The sequence below is a fragment of the Kogia breviceps genome, chromosome X (genome assembly GCF_026419965.1).
Source record: "Kogia breviceps isolate mKogBre1 chromosome X, mKogBre1 haplotype 1, whole genome shotgun sequence".
In the NCBI taxonomy this organism is placed as follows: Eukaryota; Metazoa; Chordata; class Mammalia; order Artiodactyla; family Physeteridae; genus Kogia; species Kogia breviceps.
This window is the reverse complement of record NC_081330.1, coordinates 107,717,238-107,741,549: the sequence shown is the minus strand read 5'-3', so window position 1 is coordinate 107,741,549 and position 24,312 is coordinate 107,717,238. Positions and strand designations below refer to the sequence as shown.

General features: G+C 40.8%; 1 protein-coding gene across 18 annotated transcripts in view; it reads right to left on the bottom strand.

Annotated features, from left to right (window-relative positions):
• Positions 1 to 24,312, bottom strand: part of DMD (dystrophin) — a 2,551,447-nt gene that overhangs the window by 204,016 nt on the left and 2,323,119 nt on the right. For all 18 annotated transcript variants that reach the window (XM_067023689.1, XM_067023685.1, XM_067023692.1 and 15 more), the window contains one exon: positions 7,187 to 7,247. In XM_067023689.1, the coding sequence (XP_066879790.1) occupies positions 7,187 to 7,247 (61 nt within the window). The remainder of the gene's footprint in view (positions 1 to 7,186; positions 7,248 to 24,312) is intronic.

Here is a 24,312-nt window from a genome sequence, read left to right as displayed (position 1 = left end):
GAATGAAAATAAACTAATTTGATCAAGGGCATATTTGTGTTCTAGAAAATATTCTAAACACGTAGCTAATACTGGATATATCTGTAAATAAGAGTGTTTCCTTAAAGACCCAACACTCACTAGACGTCAATTAGGCTTCAGTTCAACTTCAGAGAAGTAAAGTGAATTCATATTCCTTGTATGCCAGAAAGTAGAATGGGTGTGACATTAAGTATTCAGAGTCATAATACGATAAAGCTGGGTTTCAAATGAAGGTTTATTTGAGGCCACAGCCCATGATCTTTTCTACCACATGACTATGGAAGAATGTACGATGCTTACCAAAGTTAGAAAAAAAGGAAATGAAGCAATAGCTGAAATAACTCACTCCTCGTTTTTGGGGAAGCAGACCTAAATATATTTTATGAACACGCTCACATTCCAAAGAGTGCCACAAATGAAGCAGAGGGAATACTATAGATGCGTAATATATCAGAATTTTTGGCAGGTACACAGCACTATAGTTTAGCTGCAGCATATACGTGTATATGTACATATGCTGCCACCTTTAAGCATTACCTATAACACAGAATGTTACTAAAAATTTTTCTGTAAAATAAAAACTGATCAATATCATTCTCTTAAGACTCAGTGGCTACTATATCCCAGCCCCAATAGTAAATCCTGTGTACAAATGCTTAGTGAAACACAGTGGCTGATCAATGTAAAGCTCTACTGACCACTGCAAAATGAGAAGTATCACGAGTGGCATTTAGGAAAAACAAAAAGACCCCAGCTCTACTGAAACAAAGAAAGTTAGAGCTCAGAATGATCTGAGGCATTATCTAGTTCTACGTCCTTACTGTTGGTGGGAAAACTCAGTCCCAGGTGGGCTGAATTACACTCCAAATCATACTGTTAGATAAAGACAGAACAGAATCTAGACCTCAGGATGTGGTATGTACCAGTCAGACACCCAGGCTAAGGATGGTCTCCTAGGCACCAAGTATAGGAGACATGAGAAACTCTGTAAAAGACTAAGCATACTTTCTAATATTAAAGTTGATATCTACAGGATATGAGAGACACACTTGGGTGGTAGATCTAAATGGACACACAAACACCTGAAGATTTTCTGAAAGTAAAAGGAGTCAGGAAACTGTAAAGCATGTGGACTCGCTAGTACGTGTTCATTCATTCATTCAAGTATCTACTGAGCACATGCTATCTGTGAAGTACTATGCTAGAAAAAGAGATACAGCAGCTATCCTCATGAAGTCCATTATTTCAGTCAAGGTTATACGTACCAGCTTATGAAACTATAAATAAGGCTGTGAGATTTTTTTGGTGAACTTTATGAGACACGGAAGATACTAACATCTATGCCTACCAACAAGGTCTACAAAACCAAAGGCCACAATCAGTACCCCGTATAACACTATGGCCTCTCCTTCACTCTCTTTCAGTTAATATCTTAAACTGAGTTGTTTTCATGATTATATCATCAATTATGCATTACTGACCATTCCTTCGTTGTGGCTCCAGAGCTTAATGAGTCTCAGCTAATGTGACCTTTGGAACCATCAAACTGTGGAGGAGAAAGCACAGCGGAGAAGACTGACCTCTGGGTTATCTTTGTGTACAGAGCCTTTTGAAAAGTCAGAGCACCAGGTTTCTGGCAGCAATTTCACAAATTTAATTACCCAGAGACACTCACCAGTATCCTCCAAGACTGACAGCTGAAATTAGACAGCTGATTCTCTATTACATCCGCTTCCTATTATCAATGGTGCTAAACAGTTAAGTAAAAAGTTTAAAAAAAAAAAAAAAAAAAAAAAGTTTAATATTATTTGTCCTTCCCATCTTGATAAGATTGAGGATGCAATAAGAATACATATGTATCCATTAAACTATATTCGTTTCAAAGTCAACATTCATCAAATCAGGGAAGGTCAGGACTGGAAATAACCTGTGATATCATGTGATTCAGCCCCCTTAGATGACAGATGGAGAAACTGAGGCTCAGAGAATATAAGTGACAATGGTAGGTACCTTATATGAGTGGAATCATACAATGTATGTCTGGCTTATTTCACTTAACATAATGTTTTCAAGGTTCATCCATGTTATAGGATGTATCAGAATCTCATGCCTTTATAAGGCTGAATAATATTCCATTGTATCTATTATCATCAAATCAGGGAAGGTCAGGACTGGAAATAACCTGTGATATCATGCGATTCAGCCCCCTTAGATGACAGATGGAGAAACTGAGGCTCAGAGAATATAAGTGATTCATCTTCGGTCAAATAGCCAGTTAACAGCAAAGTTGCAACCAGACTTCAAGTCTTCTGTTGCTTGGTCAATTTACTATTTCTGCTATTTCATGTGGTCTTATCAGCTGCTAAAAGGTATATTTTTATTTTTATTTTTTTATGGAAGCATCTGGGATTATGGATGTGAAATGATAATGTAAAACCCGCAGTCCAGGCTCCCCTAGTGAACGCTATTTTTTTTAAACAACTTTATTGGAGTATAATTGCTTTACAGTGGTGTGTTAGTTTCTGCTTTACAACAAAGTCAATCAGTTATACATATACACATGTTCCCATATCTCTTCCCTCTTGCGTCTCCCTCCCTCCCACCCTCCCTATCCCTCCCCTCTAGGTGGTCACAAAGCACCGAGCTGATCTCCCTGTGCTATGCGGCAGCTTCCCACTAGCTATCTATTTTACGTTTGGTAGTGTATGTATGTCCATGTCACTCTCTCACTTCGTCCCAGCCTACCCTTCCCCCTCCCCGTGTCCTTAAGACCATTTAAAAGGTATATTTTTAAGGAAAATACACATGTGAAGGACCTTACCAGAAAGAGCACAAAATTATATTCTGAGAAAAACTATGAAAACCTCTGCCAATCTCAACCAATGTTCAACTGAATGTCAGAAGACTAGAGTCATTCCTAGAACAGTGAGGTATCAGGGATGAGACATGGGGGCATGTTTTCTAAGCTGGATATCATAATCTGGTGTTCTTTATAATAAGAGCCCACCTCATTCTCAGAAGCTGTTTCCACTGCAAACTAGCCAACACAGATATTTAGCACGTTGATTTGCCGTTAAAGCTGAGATATAGCTAACTACTGCTTCCCCTCTATATAAATATAGGTACAGAAATAGTAGTCAATAATTCAGAGGAACAAATAAACTAATCTAAAACTTGAATCAGAACAACTCCTGGCACAAATAATAGGGAGCTGGAGCAAGAATGAGGGCAAGATATGCTTTAAATATGGGAGGGATTTGGAATCTGAAAAACTGTCCAGAAAATAGAAGTAGAGGCAATATGGTATGGAGGGAGGTGGTGTCAAAACTCAGATGCTGGGACTTCCCTGGTGGCGCATCTGCCTGCCAAGGCAGGGGACACGGGTTTGAGCCTTGGTCCAGGAAGACCCCCACATGCCGCGGAGAAACTAAGCCTGTGCACCACAACTACTGAGCCTGCGCTCTAGAGCCCACGAGCCACAACTACTGAGCCCATGTGCCACAACTACTAAAGTCCGAGCACCTAGAGCCCACGCTCCGCAACAAGAGAAGCCACCGCAATGAGAAGCCCCTGCTCACCACAACTAGAGAGAGCCCACACACAGCAACAGACCCAATGCAGCCAAAAACAAACAAACGAACAAGCAAACAACTCAGATGCTACTGGAGTTAGAGAGCAAGGGTACTCAAACTCAGAGCAAGATTCATCACTTTAACCGTGAATAGCACAACAGGACACATGAAGACACAAACACCAAAAGGTAAGTGTAGGTGGATAGCCATAATTTCGTGCAGAGAGTCAAATACTTGTACCAGTAGAGCCAGAGGGATGGTAGTCAGTCATAAGAATATGGGAGAGTCAGAACTCCGTCCAGCAAATCTGGCAGCAGACACAACAATAGTAATAAGAAATGTTGACTGAAGCGACAGTCAGCTTCAGCCAGGGAGGTTTTATTATATACCTCATTTTGCTAAGCAGAAGCTATCAGAAAGTTGCGAGCAACTCAGATATAACAGGTGGCTGTAGAAACATGCCTGGGATTGAGAATGGAGAGAAGGGTAGATCAAGGTCACTAGACAGCTACAGCAACGTGTACAACAATCAAAATAACCAGCAGGAAAAGACAGACACTTCTTTAGACATGAGTTGTTTCACTCTTTTGTGAAGTACTTCAGAAATATTTAGAAAGGCAACCTGAGGAAATGCATTGCTGGTGACTGGGTCAGCAGGTTTACTCCCCAGTTTCATTAGTGAAGGCCGCCCAATATTTAGCAACTGCAGCCTCTTTGAAGGAGGAAACGACCAGCTTGCCTAAAAATCAAATCCTTCCTGAGAGTCAGCTGGCAGAAATATAAGGTCAAACACTTGATCTGGTATTACAGAAAAGTTGCCACAAACCAACCTTCAGCTAGAACTAACATATGTAGAACAGGTTATGACCTCAATTAGTTTCTCCATTTCTGCACCAATGGGAGACAGCGAACAGCATTTACTTTCTTCATGACTGAGTGGAGACTAGAGACGATGCTAACAAATTTAATAACCAATATTTGGGCCATTCCAGTCACGACATCCCAAGGAAGATACAACAGAGCTGGAAAAGATCCACGGAAAAACAACTAAGATGAGCAAGGGGACTGCTTATCTTTCATTCAAGGACAGACTAAAAACCTAAAACGGATTAGAATTTCTCAGACTGGGAAGATGAAAATAAAAAGGAGTTAGTGAGGGGATGTGAGATTAAAGTCGACTCTGGGTAAACATAATTGTATTCAGTGAATTTCATAGCACTTAACTGGGGCTGTCCCTTGAGGTGAAAGGATGTAGATTAAAGAGAAACTGAAATACATCTTTACTTGTTTATAGAGAAATCCGTAAGTTTATAGAACTTATTACTGCTAAGACAAGACTGAAGTGGAGAATGGGGAAAGTTTAAGAAGCCATTGGATATACTCAATGCCAACTGATTTAACAGTGCATTACTGAGAAATGGTCATGATGCATCCTTATTGTTTTGAAATGAAAATTACTAGGTTGACTGACAACACAGCCATTGGTGCCCACATCTGGGACAGAGTTCTGGGCTAGCTGCCCTGTTGGTCTGACCCAGGGTGCTATTTCTTACGCTCTTATTATGTCATCTATGCAAAAAACCATACTGCGTGCAAGTTTGGGATTCCTAAATTCTTTTGACAGTCCAGAACACAGAAGAATAATTTTCTAACTCATTAAGAAAGGAAGAGAGTCCCAGCTCTTGGCTCCGCTTGCTTTACCCATATGGGAGTACGCAACATAAAAAGGTGAAAGAAATTCTAACAGAATGCAGCAGCTGGTTAAAGGCTATTGTACTGAAAATTTCATGAGTCTGACAGTAGGCCAAAAGACTACAAAATGGCAGAGAATGGAAAAGGCAGTTGCAACAGGTTGAACATTGTTCGTGATTATTTTTTCAGTGGCAATGGAAGCTGTAATCAAATAACCTGAAAGAGATGCTGGCACGGGTAGGAAAGCCCCAAGGGAGAGGGAACATGAAGACTGTAACAGTGATGTATGCTACGGACTAATAAACTAGACAAACATGGAGTCTGAAGTTTCTTAGCATCACATGAAAAGCTGGTGTCACGATGCAGGCATAAACACTATCTGATTTGCAATGTAGAGCAGAAGACGCTGTTACTGACTTACAACCTCAAGGATCAATGCACGACTCAACAACTAACTGGAACTGTGCTACTGGTGTAGAAACCTCTTGTTATTTAGATGATCAGTTTATCTCAGCATTAAAAAGGAAACATTATAAAGCATTAAAAAATATCCAGAGGGCTTCCCTGGTGGCGCAGCGGTTGAGAGTCCGCCTGCCGATGCAGGGGACGCGGGTTCGTGCCCCGGTCCGGGAGGATCCCACGTGCCGCGGAGCGGCTGGGCCCGTGAGCCGTGGCCGCTGAGCCTGTGCGTCCGGAGCCTGTGCTCCGCGACGGGAGAGGCCCCGACAGTGAGAGGCCCGTGTACCGCAGAAAAACAAAAACAAAAACAAAAACAAAAACAAAAATGAGAAAAAAAAAATTGAAGGAAAATTTTTTAAGTTAAGAGATACCTTGTCTGTATAATTTAATAAGACAACCTTTCCTAAAGAATGTATCTCTCTTTGAAGAGCCAAAAAAAGTTCCCTCACCCCCATTTTTCTGAGTTAACAAAATTGAGGCATGAAATCAAATTTCTTGAGAACTGTAGTAATGAAGATCTAGGAATGCTGTTATTGCTTTAGAACTGAATTATGAAGAATGGATGGGCAGTGGAAGAATAAAAACAGACTTGATAAATGGAAAAACATTTAATATTTTTAGTCAGACTATGGCAGAAGCAAGTTCAAAGACTTAAGTTGGTACTGAAGACTATTTCATGAATCCAATTAATTTAAATTGTTGTTGAGGTGGCCGAGAGAAACTTAAATTTAAGCTGGACTCAATTGTACAACTGATGAGAAACTGTTAAGGTATCATAGTAACTCAACATCCTCTCTCCTCCTTCTTCCATGGCGACCCAATGTATCATAATTTGTAACTCAGGCAGCATCTTGCAGAAGGTGCTTCTAAGAACCTATATTCCTTTGACTGACAAAAATGACCCCTGAAAACAGTATCATTTTTGTTGTTGCTATGTGAAAAATGCTGAGTGCTACGTATCAAGAATGAACACCCCAGCTCCACAAATCCAGAACTGCTACTGACTGCCTTTTGGGTACATCAAGTATTTATTCGCCTAAAACAGTTTGGGTACAGGTAGCTGCAGACGTCTTCCATCTTTGTCTAAAGAGGAAGTGTGGGAAAACTCTTAAATAAAATTGTTCTTGTAAATATTCATTGCCACTATCCATAATATTATCAGCAGCTTTTCGTTCTATTTTGAAAACCCCACACCACCTCCAATCACAAAACACAGCGTATATGCTGCCTTAAATGGATTTTTCCTGAAGGCGACTCCCTGTAGCATCAGCAAGTTTTCAGTGGTAATTTTAGCATGAGTTACCTGTCCAAGCTTCCTCGGGGAAGAAAGAACTAGGTATTGTAGGCCAGGTTAACGTCGAGTTTTAAAAATAAATTCATCTGTGAATATACATATTAGCCACAGTAAATGCTTTTTTAAGAACATGATGCTTTCAACTTACTTGATATAGTAGGGCACTTTGTTTGGTGAGATGGCTCTCTCCCAGGGGCCCTGGACAGAAGCTGAAACGGGGGTGGAAAAAAGGCAAGAGGTCAAGTTCACGCAAACAAGAAAGACAACATTCATCTCCAGAATTACAATTTTACACTGATATATTGGTCTGTCTGTTCAGTTGCCCATGAAGACAGGACGGATTAACCTGCTGTTCTCATCCTAATCTAAGTAAAACTGAACTCATTCAGGCACAAAGATAAATGCAAAGGAAAAAAAAGTCTACTGCTAAACCTATAGAGCAGATAAGAAACTGGGAGAGTAAACTGATGGGTTTTCTCTTATGTGTCTCCATTGGGTGCTTTTCTTATAATACTTCCTGTTGCTGTTTCTCAATATCTTTTACTATTTGATTGACTGGGTTTTTATTAGTTTAGCAGCTGAAACATCCCTCTGTGATATATTTACATTCTAAGTTATTGAAGCTAAAGTACTCCACTTATCACGCTGATATGCTTGTTTTTCTCTTTATTTGGTTTAAACAGAATCCAATTTCATTCACCGATTACATGTTTAATTGGTGCCTCAAAAATGTCACCTGACCAGCATGATCTTATTAGAAAAGATAACCGAAAGTGAGAGAATGGCACCCGATACCAGACTGTAATAAAACTTTGGTGATGCGTGATGAATCCTATAGGTGAAATTAAATTTCCCATACTGGGAATTTGTTTTATAACGACTTTATTGTGTATCAGTCAAATCAGTCATCTTTAAACTGTGTTTTAAATGCTTAAGCTGTAGGGGTTTTTTTTCTTTCCCAGAGTTGAAATACATTTTATATACGGTTTAATATGATGGCGTTTTTTTTGTTTCTTTAAGACAAAATAATGTTAGTAGACACTATACCATTTCCCTAACAATAAAATCTTCCTCCTGAAGAGAGTTTTAAGAAACCGGAGTTTTTGAGACATAGAATAGCATCAAGAATATAAATATAAGAAGCATTCTTATTAACACCTAGCAATTTTACGTGTATGTCCCTTCTTCCCTGAATTTTCATCCTGCTTATAATTTGAAACACAGCTGATGTTGACCATTGTTTCCTCCTATGAAAAGCTCCCTTCTAAATTAGTCTCACAGTAAAATCACTCCACAGTGTATTGAGATGTAAGAAAACATCAAAGCTAATATATCCTTGACTACACTGCATAATATGAAAGGAAAGCTTCTAAGAAAACTTTGCCCACTGCCAGACAATTTAAGGGTAATGAAACTATAGATTCTTTGTTTTATATAGAGTAATAGAGGGATCGAATCACCCAACCTTCAACCAGACATGCTGCTTTGTACCTTGGCGATATGTCATTTAAAAGATATAGAACATGAATTTGTATTTAGCTACCTAATCGCACCTTTTCATTTTGGCAGATGGATTTTTAACATGGAGAGAAAAAAGACATTTATCTGCTGTTTCGAACAGTCCCTTGCCTTCAAACTCTCTCTGTCCTTCTTTTTCTATTCTTGTCTCCTTTGCCTTTGTCATTCTCTGCCCAACTCTCCTCTCGTCCGTTTTTCTTCTCTAGGACACAGCTCTCTAGACCAGATTAGCTCACAGAGTAATAAGAGCTGATTTGAGGACTTAGGCTGAACTCTCTGAACTGCCTTGGCAGAGGCTGATGTTATGGAAACCGAAAAACCCAAGCCCTCTGTAGCATGAAACATGGTGGAGAGCCAGGAATCACAGCTCCTGGTTGCTCGGCGTGTCCTCTTCCTAAAATCACGGCATCACAGAAGGAAGACGAGAACTCCAGAGAGCATTTGGTCCGGTTCTCATTGGCTGTACTGCCAAGTCTATGAATGTCTAACCTGAGAAAGAAGGCTTATCCTTTTCTTAAAGGTCACTATGGGCTGAGCCCCACCATTTCTCTCATTATCCTTCTCCAGTTCTTTATCATTCTAATGGTCCAGAAAGCCTTTCTGATTTGGAGGATGTTGAGTACATCCTCCGGTAGCAGAACAGTCTGGTCGTATTTCCTCTATTACTCCAAGGCATCTCTCAGAGAGAAGTGGTCTACTGGCTGCCTGGCTGGCCCGGGGAGGGGGGCTCCGCCTGAGTGAAACAACCTTCAAGCAGAAAATCTAGCAAGAAAGAGAAGAAAAGTGATGATGCCGCGCTGAGCTCATGGCCAGACCTGTAGGTGTCTATACTTGACTTTGCATTGTTAAACATTAAAAGGAAAAAAAAAAAATTCCCCGCAAAATGCCAGAGAAGTAGTCAGAATCTGCTTGAACTAAAGAGCTGAACGGATTTAATTTTAAAAATTCCAAAAACGAAGTTCCACATCAATATGAAATTTTAAGCTTTCGTAACTGGAGTTCTTGTTGATTTTTAGAGAGCATGTAAGTTGTATATGAAAATTGTTAATTTTTTTTTTTACTTTCTAAAATAAAAGCCTTCTGCCTTTATGTGTAGCTATTAAACAGATCCGATAGTGAGATTCAGTGAATTTTTTTGTGCTGAAAGATGTTTCTCCCCCTTTGATTCACAGTCTATAAATGCACCTAAGCAACTGCTTTGCAGTCATCATTTGAAGGTCTGAAATTTTACACTAAAAAATGTCCTTGAAGCAATAAGAAAAGAAAAATAACCACAGCCTCCCCCCAATCCTCCCCTGCCCCATCACTACCACAGACACGCACACTGGAGCTACTTGCTTTGGAAATGACACACAATCGGCCGATGGCTCTATGCGACTGGAATCAGTGCTCCTTCTCAGGAGACGGTTAAACGGCTGTTGGGCAATTTCGCCTGGGGCTGCCAGGTGATTCTGGTCTTGCATATATTCAAACGTTGATCCAATATACGGTAACTCTCGTAAGTGTGTCCCAGAATTATCATTTCATTTCTTGCAGGGATGCCAATGCCAGCAACAGCTGTTTCTTATCTCAGTGTACCAGTGGAAGCTTGTCATCCTTCACAAAGCTACCCTACGCGACAGACACGCACAGGTCTCTTATGCCTGATGTGGCCATTTTTAGTCGCCCATCAGAAGCAGATTTATTGGCAAGTAGTTTTCATGACACTATGCTGTCCTTTGGTATTTTCTTATACAGATGTTTTTATAACCGCTATATGTAATTCCAGTGCAGCTCTGTGATTCAGACTCTCGAGTGTAAAAATCATCCATTATCATACGGCAACAGCACCGTGGGGTACTGTATACTGAATTTAAATAGCAACCTATGTACGAGCTTGTTTCTTCCACAACCAACCTCTGAATTTCCCCCTTGCGTTACAGATGCACTACGCTATTAAGAGCAAGAAAGGGTAGCAGTTCTCCCTTCAAAAGCGTTTCCTCCCTCGAGGTAACAGGGTTCAATATTCTGCCCAAGGTATTTTTGAAAATCACAAACACAGGCTCCAGCGTTTAAGGGAAGTTCTTATTTCAACCACCTTCTAATGCATAATGAACAGAATGGGCCAAGTGATGCACCCTGGTGTTGAGCCATGTTTTAATCGACACAGGAGCCTAACCAGAAACTGAAGCAGAATGCTAATATCATTTAAACTGTGTTAAAAGAGTACTCTGGAATTCAGACCCTCATACATTCATTAATCTTTCTACTTTCCTTTTTTTTTAATTTTTGAATTTAATTTAATTTAATTTTTTATACAGCAGGTCCTTATTACTCATCAGTTTTATACCCATCAGTGTATACATGTCAATCCCAATCGCCCAATTCATCCCACCCCCACCCCCCTGCCACTTTCCCCCATTGGTGTCCATACGTTTGTTCTCTACATCTGTGTCTCAATACCTGCCCTACAAACCGGTTCATCAGTACCATTTTTCTAGGTTCCACATACATGCGTTAATATACAATATTTGTTTTTCTCTTTCTGACTTACTTCACTCTGTACGACAGTCTCTAGATCCATCCACGTCTCAACAAATGACTCAATTTTGTTCCTTTTTATGGCTGAGTAATATTCCATCGTAAATATGTACCACGTCTCCTTTATCCATTCGTCTGTCGATGGGCATTTAGGTTGCTTCCATGACCTGGCTCTTGTAAATACTGCTGCAGTGAACACTGCGGTGCATGTGTCTTTTTGAATTATGGTTTTCTCTGGGTATATGCCCAGGAGTGGGATTCCTGGATCTTATGGTAATTCTATTTTTAGCTTTTTAAGGAACCTCCATACTGTTCTCCAGAGTGGCTGTATCCATTTACATTCCCACCAACAGGGCAAGAGGGTTGCCTTTTCTTCACACCCTCTCCGGAATTTGTTGTCTGTAGATTTTCTGATAATGCTCATTCTAACTGGTGTGAAATACACATGGAAATGCAAATCAGAACTACAATTCCTCACGGTAGTTCTGATTTGCATTTCTCTAATAATTAGTGATGTTGAGCAGCTTTTCATGTGCTTCTTGGCCATCTCTATGTCTTCTGTGGAGAAATGTCTATTCAGGTCTTCTGCCCACTTTTGGAATGGGTTGTTTGTTTTTTTAATATTGAGCTGCATGAGATGTTTATATATTTTGGAGATTAATCCTTTGTCCGTTGATTCGTTTGCAAATATTTTCTCCCATTCTGAGGGTTGTCTTTTTGTCTTGTTTATGGTTTCCTTTGCTGTGCTAAAGCTTTTAAGTTTCATTAGGTCCCATTTGTTTATTTTTGTTTTTATTTCCATTTCTCTAGGAGGTGGGTCAAAAAGGATCTTGCTGTGATTTATGTCATAGAGTGCTCTGCCTATGTTTTCCTCTAAGAGTTTTATAGTGTCCGGTCTTACATTTAGGTCTCTAATCCATTTTGAGTTTACTTTTGTGTATGGTGTTAGGGAGTGCTCTAATTTCATTCTTTTATATGTATCTGTCCAGTTCTCCCAGCACCACTTATTGAAGAGACTGTCTTTTCTCCATTGTATATCCTTGCCACCTTTGTCATAGATTAGTTGACCATAGGTGCATGGGTTTATCTCTAGGCTTCCTATCTTGTTCCATTGATCTATGTTTCTGTTTTTGTGCCAGTACCATATTGTCTTCATTACTGTAGCTTTGTAGTATAGTCTGAAGTCAGGGAGTCTGATTTCTCCAGCTCCGTTTTTTTTCCCTCAAGACTGCTTTGGCTATTCGGGGTCTTTTGTGTTTCCATACAAATTCTAAGACTTTTTGTTCTAGTTCCATAAAAAATGTCATTGGTAATTTGATAGGGATTGCACTGAATCTGTAGATTGCTTTGGGTAGTACATTTTCACAATAATGATTCTTCCAATCAAAGAACGTGATATATCTCTCCATCTGTTGCCCTCATCTTTAATTTCTTTCATCAGTGTCTTATAGTTTTCAGCATACAGGTTTTTTGTCTCCCTAGCTAGGTTTATTCCTAGGTATTTTATTCTTTTTGTTGCAATAGTAAATGGGAGAGTTTCCTTAATTTCCCTTTCAGATTTTTCATCATTAGTGTATAGGAATGCAAGAGATTTCTGTGCATTAATTTTGTATCCTGCTACTTTACCAAATTCACTAATTAGCTCTAGTAGTTTTCTGGTGGCATCCTTAGGATTCTCTATGTACAGTATCATGTCATCTGTAAACAGCCACAATTTTACTTCTTCTTTTCCAATTTGTATTCCTTTTATTTCTTTTTCTTCTCTGACTGCCGTGGCTAGGACTTCCAAAACTATGTTGAGTAATAGTGGTGAGAGTGGACATCCTTGTCTCGTTCCTGATCTTAGAGGAAATGCTTTCAGTTCTTCACCACTGAGAATGATGTTTGCTGTGGGTTTGTTGTATATGGCCTCTATTATGTTGAGGTAGGTTCCCTCTATGCCCCCTTTCTGGAGAGTTTTTATCATAAATGGGTGTTGAATTTTGTCAAAAGCTTTTTCTGCACCTATTGAGATGATCATGTGGTTTTTATTCTTCCATTTGTTAATATGGTTTATCATGTTGATTGATTTATGTATACTGAAGAATCCTTGCATCCCTGGCATAAATCTCACTTGATCATGGTGTATGATCCTTTTAATGTCTTGTTGGATTCTGTTTGCCAGTATTTTGTTGAGGATTTTTGCTTCTATATTCATCACTGATATTGGTCTGTAATTTTCTTTTTTTGTAGTATCTTTGTCTGGTTGTGGTATCAGGGGGATGGTGGCCTCATAGAATGAGTTTGGGAGCGTTCCTTCCTCTGCAGTTTTTTGGAAGAGTTTGAGAAGGATGGCTGTTAGCTCTTCTCTAAATGTTTGATAGAATTCACCTGTGAAGCCATGCGGTCCTGGACTTTTGTTTGTTGGAAGATTTTTAATCACAGTTTCAACTTCATTACTTGTGATTGGTCTGTTCATATTTTCTATTTCTTCCTGGTTCAGTCTTGGAAGGTTATACCTTTCTAAGAATTTGCCCATTTCCTTGGCATAGAGTTGCTTGTAGTAGTCTCTTAGGATGCTTTGTATTTCTGCGGTGTCTGTTGTAACTTCTCCGTTTTCATTTCTAATTTTATTGATTTGAGTCCTCTCCCTCTTTTTCTTGATGAGTCTGCCTAATGGTTTACCAATTTTGTTTATCTTCTCAAAGAACCAGCTTTTAGTTTTATTGATCTTTGCCACTGTTTTCTTTGTTTCTAGTTCATTTATTTCTGCTCTGATCTTTATGATTTCTTTCCTTCTTCTAACTTTGGGTTTTGTTTGTTCTTCTTTCTCTAGTTCCTTTAGGTGTAAGGTTAGACTGTTTATTTGAGATGTTTCTTGTTTCTTGAGGTAGGCTTGTATAGCTATAAACTTCCCTCTTAGAACTGTTTTTGCTGCATCCCATAGGTTTTGGATCATCGTGTTTTCATTGTCATTTGTCTTCAGGTATTTTTTGATTTCCTCTGTGATTCCTTCAGCGATCTCTTGGTTATTTAGTAACGTATTGTTTAGCTTCCATGTGTTTGTGTCTTTTACGTTTTTTTCCATGTAATTCATTTCTAATCTCATAGCGTTCTGGTCAGAAAAGATGCTTGATATGATTTCAATTTTCTTAGATTTACTGAGGCTTGATTTGTGACGCAAGCTGTGATCTATCATGGAGAATGTTCTGTGCGCACTTGAGAAGAAAGTGAAATCTGCTCTTTTTGGATGGAATGTCCTCTAAATATCAATTAAATCTATCTGGTCTATTGTGTCATTTAAAGCTTCTGTTTCCTTATTAATTTTCATTTTGGATGACCTGTCCGTTGTTGTAAGCGAGGTGTTAAAGTCCCCCACTATTACTGTGTTACTGTCAATTTCCTCTTTTGTAGCTATTAGCAGTTGCCTTATGTATTGAGGTGCTCCTATGTTGGGTGCATATCTATTTATAATTGGTATATCTTCTTCTTGGATTGATCCTTTGATCATTATGTGGTGTCCTGCCTTGTCTCTTGTAACATTCTTTATTTTAAAGTCTATTTTATCTGATATGAGTATTGCTACTCCATCTTTCTTTTGATTTCCGTTGGCATGGAATATCTTTTTCCATCCCCTCACTTTCAGTCTGTGTGTGTCCCTGGGTCTGAAGTGGATCTCTTGTAGACAGCATATACATGGGTCTTGTTTTTGTACACATTCAGCGAGCCTGTGTCTTTTGGTTGGAGCATTTAATCCATTCACGTTTAAGGTAATTATCGATATGTATGTTCCTATGACCATTTTCTTAACTGTTTTGGGTTTGTTTTTGTAGGTCCTTTTCTTCTCTTGTGTTTCCCACTTAGAGAAGTTCCTTTAGCATTTGTTGTAGAACTGGTTTGGTGGTGCTGAATTCTCTTAGCTTTTGCTTGTCTGTAAAGCTTTTGATTTCTCCATCGAATCTGAATGAGATCCTTGCCGGTTAGAGTAATCTTGGTTGTAGGTTCTTCCCTTTCATCACTTTAAGTATATCATGCCACTCCCTTCTGGCTTGTAGAGTTTTTGCTGGGAAATCAGCTCTTAACCTTATGGGACTTCCCTTTTATGTTATTGGTCGTTTTTCCCTTGCTGCTTTCAGTAGTTTCTCTTTGTCTTTAATTTTTGCAAATTTGATTACTATGTGTCTTGGCGTGTTTCTCCTCGTGTTTATCCTGTATGGGACTTGCTGCGCTTCCTGGACTTGGGTGGCTATTTCCTTTCCCATGTTAGGGAAGTTTTTGACTATAATCTCTTCAAATATTTTCTCTGGTCCTTTCTCTCTTCTCCTTCGGGGACCCCCTATAATGCGAATGTAGTTGCGTTTAATGTTGTCCCAAAGGTCTCTTAGGCTGTCTTCATTTCTTTTCATTCTTTTTTCTTTAGTCTGTTCCGCAGCAGTGAATTCCACCATTCTGTCTTCCAGGTCACTTACCTGTTCTTCTGCCTCAGTTATTCTGCTACTGATTCCTTCTACTGTAGTTTTCATTTCAGTTATTGTATTGTTCATCTCTGTTTGTTTGTTCTTTAATTCTTCTAGGTCTTTGTTAAACATTTCTTGCATCTTCTCGATCTTTGCCCTCATTCTTTGTCCGAGGTCCTGGATCGTCGTCACTATCACTATTGTGAATTCTTTTTCTGGAAGGTTGCCTATCTCTGTTTCATTTAGTTGTTTTTCTGGGGTTTTTCTCTTGTTCCTTCATCTGGCACATAGCCCTCTGCCTTTTCATCTTGTCTATCTTTCTGTGAATGTGGTTTTTGCTCCACAGGCTGCAGGATCGTAGTTCTTCTTGCTTCTGCTGTCTACTTTTCTTATAGGTGGTGGATTTGGAGTTTAATGACATACTTGGGTCAAAAGAAAGTGGGGGCAGTTTATAAAAATAAAATGCAGCATTCACTGGGGACAACAGAGAAACCTCACCTACGGGGTTATGAAAAAAGGCACTAGGGAGGATCAACTAGCCACTGGCACTTGGCTCCTCAGAAGTATGCAAATGCCAGGAATGGTTTTATGGACACAGTCTATCAAGATCGACTCTAGAGCAACGTTTCTTGACCTTTTGCCACTATGTGCCCCCAACTCCAGGTATCTTTTTAGACATTTTTGTTCCTGATCACCTTATGCCACAGATATACTGTATAGACATCTGTTTCTGTATTGTATGTATCTGTGCTCTACATATACAGAGTAGGATTTTTACATCCCCCCCAAACCAATTTTTGACCCCTTGGGGGCAATATCACTCCCGTTGAGAATTCTTGATCTAGAGGAAGTGATGGAGGGGGTGGGGGAGAAAGAAAACCCCTTCTGTGACTGAAACATGACCTCAATTAGCTTATTTGATACTGAGTGACCTGTGAGGTGGGTATTATTATTATCTTTATTTTGCAGATGATGAAGGAGTTAAGACCACACGGAATGATACATCTAAGGTCATACGTCAGTAAGTATTAGATCCTAAGTTTGGTTTACTACTCAAACTGAAGTCAGATGATTCAGGAAATGGAGAAAACAAAGCTGTCACCTGTCTACTCTGTACCACGCACTGTATGTTTCTTAATGTAATCCTTCCAGACACCCTCCATGGTCACGCTATTCCATTGTTGCACATAAAGAAACTGATGCTCAGAAATGGTCAGTAAAGTAACCCAGCTAGTAAACGGTCACACAGCTAGTAACGAGTGTATCCAGGATTGCCACCAGGTCTCCTCTTCCCTGGTAAAAGAATTTACAACTGCTGGGTACAGCAAGGTTCCCAAGACTTATGAATGTCAGTTGAGGATATTCAGGTGAGGCTTCTGAGAAAGTTCTTTAAAGGTGGCTGACTAAACTGAAAGGCAGCTTTGCCCTTTTCCCATCCTCTTTCTTCCTGCCTTAGAGGTCATGATGTCCAGAGCTATAGTAACCAGGAGAACAGAAGCCGTCTTGGTTGCAGTTCCCCAGAAGTACACAGAGACAAGGGTATGAGTGCAATGAGTTTGAACCATGATTTAGGGAAGCACTGGCAGAAGAGCCGGAAGTGAGACACGGAAGGGAGGAAAGCTGATAAAGTTTGCATTACTGCTTCGGACAACTGGGGCCCAGTGCAGCTGGGGCTTCAGTGCAGAACACACTGAAGAGTGATCCCTCGTACCCCCCAGGGGAACGGGGAATTTATCTACTATTGCTTGAGGGCTATTCCTGGAGTATGGGGAGTCTTTTAACTCCCCGGCACTTCTGGCCTGCCCCTCGTGCTGATGAGCAGGTTCTGACGGCCAGAGAAGAAGGCCTTAAAGGCAGAGTCACAGGTATGTGTAGCTGGAAGCCTAGGCTTGGTGAGCCTGGGCATGGTGAGTGCAAGAGGGGATATGGGCAGGACTCTGACAACTTATGCTACAGGAGCTATGCACTAAGAATGACTGAGGAAAAGATATGAGAAATCTGCGTTCCTGACGAACATGCAGTTATCATTCCGGTTTCTCTCTGGATTTCTATGTGAGAAACTTATAAACCCCTACTTTGTGTAAGCCATTGTTATTTGAGTTTTCTGTTACATTCAGGCAAACCTGCTTCTAACTGAACCACTCTCACCCACTCAAACCATCTATGGTTGCTCATATCATTCCTGGCTTACATTTTAAGTGGCTGAATAGTATTCCATTAATGGAAGTACCATGATTTACTGAAAAAGTTCCCTCTTTGGGAATATTTAGGTTGTTTCCAGTTTTTCACTGGTATGAGTAAGGCTGCAATGAACATCTGTAGAGAAACCTTTGCACACATTTTTGTTAATTTTCTTAAGCAAAATTCCTAGAAGTATATTCACTTGATTCAAGGAGAGGAACATTTTAAAGGCATTTTATACAAATGACATTCTTGCCAACAGGAGTCTTTCTGTATTGATCAAGGTGGAAAGAGAAAACTCCACAGTCCACAGGTCAATGGCATTCAGTTGGTATAATTCTCAAGGCACGTTAGATATACTGCATGATACAGTGGACTATTCAAGAACATGCCTTTCCCATCCCCTCTTTCCATGATAGCTTATAAACTTTTTGAGCTCAGAAAGGAATTCAGCACAGTGGCTTTCTATCTCATATCCCAACCTAGAGTCCTGAGGGGTATCTGGATCACTAAGGGTGTCCAGAACACATATTCAGAAGGACTCTATTTGAGTCCTGACTCCACCGTCATTGCACAATCTGAAGCAAGTTTTGTTTTCTCCCTGAGCCTTATTTTTCTTATATGCAAAATGGGAATAATGATATCTCCCTTACTGAAATGTTATCAGGATAAAATGAGAAAATGGATATAAACGTGCTTTGCAAAATGTTAATCACCATACAAATCATGTTTGTAATCACATACTTATGGGATGTGTCTCAATGATAGTAATCCTTGAGTCACTCTCTCTGCCTCAACTGGGCAGCATTGGTCTTTAACCTTTGGATCCACTCTTAACTACTATTAATGTGCCTCATACAGTATAAAGTGTGGCAAAGAGCAATGCCTTTGAACATTATCTAACTGCCTAGGCTTCTGGTACTTCTTTCTTCATCTCTGTCTGCTTAGACCAATGCCATCTGCCCAACAGAATCTTCATTCTTAGGTAGACCATTTGTCCACTATTCACCAGCGTGAATGAACAGATTAGTTCATATATGATACAATGGGAAATAGAGGGTCATAGAATATTTTATAATCAGAGCATTCTGATGATGAAAAGATAAGAAGATGGTTCTCGTGGTGCCACATACAGTGGATTAGAGGTAGGAGAGTGGAGTTCGAGGGGTAGTTCATAAGTGAATATGGTGCCCAGTGAAAGTGACAAATCAAAGATGACTCTACACTTCTAAGACTTAGGAGGCAACTGGGAGTTTCACTGACAGGAAAAATAAACTGGGAGGTGAATTTCAGATAAATTACGTGCTTGGATTAAAATATTTGTAAGGTGGGTCTTTTCACTGAAACTCAGAGAAAGGACAAGACTGTAAGTACTGTAAGACTGTAAGACTGTAAGTATGGTAGCTGAAGCTATAAAAATGGCTGGACTCTTTAAGGAAAGAAGGCTGTTAAGAGAACTGTGCCCTGGGGAATGCAGCAAAATGGTGGTGGCAATAGAAAAGCTGCAAAGAACTGTTGGTGGGAATGTAAATTGATACAGTCACTATGGAGAACAGTATGGAGGTTCCTTAAAAAACTACAAATAGAACTACCATATGACCCAGCAATCCCACTACTGGGCACATACCCTGAGAAAACCATAATTCAAAAAGAGTCATGTACCAAAATGTTCATTGCAGCTCTATTTACAATAGCCAGGACATGGAAGCAACCTAAGTGTCCATCTACAGATGAATGGATAAAGAAGATGTGGCACATATATACAATGGAATATTACTCAACCATAAAAAGAAACGAAATTGAGTTATTTGTAGTGAGGGGGATGGACCTAGAGTCTGTCATACAGAGTGAAGTAAGTCAGAAAGAGGAAAACAAATCCCAAATGCTAACACACAAATATGGGATGTAAAAAAAAAAAAAAAAAGGTTCTAACGAACCTAGGGGCTAGACAGGAATAAAGATGCAGACCTACTAGAGAATGGCTTGAGGACACGGGGAGGGGGAAGGGTAAGCTGGGACAAAGTGAGAGGGTGGCATGGACATATACACACTATCAAATGTAAAATGGACAGCTAGTGGGAAGCAGCCGCATGGCACAGGGAGATCAGCTCGGTGCTTTGTGACCACCTAGAGGGGTGGGATAGGGAGGGTGGGAGGGAGGGAGACGCAAGAGGGAAGAGATATGGGAACATATGTATATGTATAACCAATTCACTTTGTTATACAGCGGAAACTAGCACACCACTGTAAAGCAATTATACTCCAATAAAGATGCTTAAAAAATAAAAATAAAAAAGAGTGAAGGCCAAACCAGATCATACTAGCTGATGGAGCAGGCAGACAGAGGGGAAGTAGCAGGATTAGGTTCTATTTGTCTTTTTTGTTTGTTTGTTTGTTTTTGTTTTTTTTGCGGTATGCGGGCCTCTCACTGTTGTGGCCTCTCCCGTTGCGGAGCACAGGCTCTGGACGCGCAGGCTCAGCGGCCACGGCTCACGGGCCCAGCTGCTCCGCGACATGTGGGATCTTCCCGGACCGGGGCACGAACCCGCGTCCCCTGCATCGGCAGGCGGGCTCTCAACCACTGCGCCACCAGGGAAGCCCAGGATTAGGTTCTAAACAAGCATTTGAGAAGCTGTGTATGAAATGACGATAACGTAAACGCAGAGGGGGACTATCTGAGGGTTAATCACGCCTCTCTCCTGTCCTGTAAACCAGCCCATTTGATTCGTTTCTTGATGCAATTTGTTTAGGGTCTTCTTTATAATAATAAATTACATGAAACTTATTTCTACCTTTTTTTACGTCCTAAGGTCATAATCAAGATTATACTACAGTGTTTCAGTTTTCATGTAGTTATCAATGCCACATGTATATGTAATTTTTCCCCACTGCAATTGCATTCTGTATGATTTCTATTCTCTTTTGATGTGATCCATATAGTTCCTGTAGCAAGAGTAAGTTTTCTGTCATTTAAATGAAAGGCCAAGTTAAATTTAACACTTCCCAAGACATTAAAATAAGAATAGTATTTTATATGGCCATATCATATATCAAAAGTAAAGATTCAATGAAAACTTTAAGATCACTTACTAAGCTTTCAAAGATGGGCAGATTTTCCATAAAGATTTCAACAGCCAAGACAGATGGGCTACATTCCAGAGGGGAAGGTCACAAGAGTGATGAATGAGACCTCTAATGTCTGCCATAGCTGTGAAAATCTTTATGGCTAACTAAAATTCCTCGCGAATAACCACCTGTAAATATTATATGAGCTGTCAGACAGATAACACAGCTCTGAGACCATCGCGTATGGTGGACAGAATATCACACCATGGGATTTGTCATTTAGAATATCAGGCTGACATTTGATCTGGGAAGTCAAGAGTTCATACTCAACTACTTGGCAAGGTGACTGAGTTGTGGAGATAAACACTATGTCTAATAGCCAGCGCTGCTGGCTGCACGGCCCCACAAAGTCTAATAACCAATATTTGGTGACATTACTCGAGAGAAAAGCTCCTTCAAACTGACTTATACAAAACTCCAGGAACCTCACTGTGATTATTAAGACAGGAAGCAAAAAAAATCAAGCCTCATAAAGCCCAATATAGGAGGATTAGGTGTCTACATAAATCGAGCCATGACTGACTCACGGAATTTCTGAATAATTTCGAACAGCATTGACCGAACAGAACTTTCCTCTGGGTAAAGGTGGCTACAGTCTTTAGGCCATCTGGGTTAGCCAGGCTACTAACAAATCAGTGCAATATTGCCAGGTGCGTTTAGTATCTCTCCAGATGTGCCTGTAAAAGACAGCAGGCAGTCAGCACCATTTGCTGAATGCTCTCTGTGTGAATGGTACTGTATTAGGCACCAGGGAAATTTCGAGGAAGGTAAAATTTGAAACCTGAAATTTGATCTTTAGTAAGTGAGCCAGTAGGGAGCCACTCAGATATTAAAAACCAAATGACTATAGATGAGATGTATATCCATTTAGGAGGCAAGGTAAGAGTGAGAGAGAGCTAAGACTATGATAGCAATAAAAGCAATGAGAGGGTGGGAGAGAGTACATTTTGGACTCAATTCTTTACTCCACTGTAAAAGAATTAAATATCTATACCTTAGTCAGAGCCACAGGGCTGGCAGAGTGTGCTTCCCAGCCCCTTGTCCTTGGGCTTGACCATATGTTTTGCTTTGGCCAATGGGGCTTCAGCGGACATGATATGAACAGAAGCTTGCGCTCTTACGCTCTGGTGAGCTGCCGTGAGCACATGCCCCAGGTGGCCTCTGATCCCCTCAGCCTGGGCCTCAGAACCCACCACATTTAGAGACAATCTGAACTGATCCAGCAGCCAACCTGTAGATCAAACCTAGCCAACGTGCAGCCTGAAGCAGAGCTCCCCAGTCAAACTCCCTAGATCACCTGAACTACAGTTGACCTGTAGACCCAGAAGTACGACAATAGAAACTTTCCATTCTCATATAGGAGGGCAAGGGCGAGAGGGCGAGAGGGCGAGAGGGCAAGGGAGGAAGAAGGGGAGGAGGAGGGTGGGGGAGAGGGAGAGGGAGAGGGTGAGGGAGAGAAGAAAGAACATCAGAGAGATTAAAGAAGAGAAAACTATTCGCAAGCCAAGTCTCCTCCAATTGTTACTAGCCACGTCCTCGTCTATCGTCCGAAGAGTTCATGGGGATTATCCCCTTTAGTATATGCAGTTGAGAATTGGGGGGTGCCACTCGCTAGTCCCTGGAACCCCTTCTCTGAAGCTGATAATCCATAACGGTCACAAGCGTGAACCTGTGTTATTAAGCTTCTCCCGTCTCAATTTTCTCTTCCGTGAAGTGGAGGCAATGATATTCCTTAGTTTACAGGGTTGTTGTGAGGATTAGACAGGTTAATCCACGTGAGATGCGTTCCTCAGTGTTAAGAGCTCAATATGTTTTGTATTCCTATGCCCACCCCTATTATTATCATCATCATCATTAATGTAGTGAGTTATCAGGATATGTAGTCTATTCACTACCTCACTGCCGGTGTGAGGACTCCCAGGGTGACCAGGCAAACGAGAGAGACTCCGTGGCCCTAGAGCTAAGCAGACTGTTAACCACCAGCTCACGGGCCTACGAAGCGACCCCGCTACATAATCCCGCTTTCTCTCCCAGCCGTTTTCTGACCCTTCAAAAAAATTTTAGGCAGTTCTCAGAGTCATAAAACTTGACAGAAGACGAATCTTCCTTTCGGCATTCTGATGTCGGTGTCCACTACAAAAGTCAGCTGTGTTTTATCACTCTATATTAGTATTGCTTAGGAACTCAAAACAAGCAGGTAAGCATGTACAGAAAGAAAGAAAACATTTCATTTTCAGTTCTGATTTTTTTTTTTAATTTTATTTATTTATGACTGTGTTGGGTCTTCGTTTCTGTGCGAGGGCTTCCTCCAGTTGTGGCAAGCGGGGGCCAGTCTTCATCGCGGTGCGCGGGCCTCTCACTGTTGTGGCCTCTCTTGTTGCGGAGCACAGGCTCCAGACGCGCAGGCTCAGTAATTGTGGCTCACGGACCCAGCTGCTCCGCGGCATGTGGGATCCTCCCAGACCAGGGCTCGAACCCGTGTCCCCTGCATTGGCAGGCGGATTCTCAACCACTGTGCCACCAGGGAAGCCCCTCAGTTCTGATTTTTAAATTAAATTTCACACGACCAAACTTACCATCTTCTTGTCTGTTCTCTTTAACGTGGTGCAGGTGTTCTGTGTCTAAGACATAAGCCGGGCTGCCCTTTATTTTGCCCCAAGGTAGCAAGGGTTCTAGTGAGCTTCTGTGTTGGGCTCCAGGAATAACCAAGGATTTGGTTTCAAAACTTTCCCTCTTCTCCTGACACCTCTACTGGGTGCATCTGCTCCAGACTGCCCGGGCCAAGTCTTTCGAATTAGTCTCTTTCTCTTGATAGCTGGCCTAGGTCCAGTTCTACGTCACGAACTCTCACCTTTTACCTTTTGAGACTAAATCCAACTGTCCTTAACTCACATCATACATGAGCTCATTCCATTCCACTCCTCTTCTACATTTTCCCCAGACAGTTCCTGCTCAGATTTTCTCTTTCAAGTCAAATTGCCCCCATGTTGACTAATCCTTCAACTGTTCTCTCGTCTGCCTATTTCTAGCTCATTAAAACATTAGCACTCTCTAAAACCTATATTTGTATTCATTAAACATACGTAAGAAATCCCTTTTCTGGACAAAAGGGCTATAAGGAGGCTACCGGTGAAATTGGAAAGGGGGATAGTCATCGTATCAGAATGGATAAGGAGAAGGGAGAACCTGCTTTTCAGCACTGACTACATCCCGTGACTCTGGCTAAGTGAAATCAAGGGCCAAGTAATCAGAAGCATTCTCTGCCAGATTCCTATCAGATGAAACAGTCTCTACCTTGGATTTGCACGTAGCTGCGGGGACAATGTGCATGAATACTAGTCTATACAGAACATGCCACTTTCCTCCCTGTAGAAGTCCCCCTTCCACTCCACTCCTGTAACACCCACTATTTACCACAACTATCGAGGGTCGTGGTTATTTTAATAGTTCTATCTCTTTTTTACAGGTCTAACTCAAATGATTTAGAATTTGA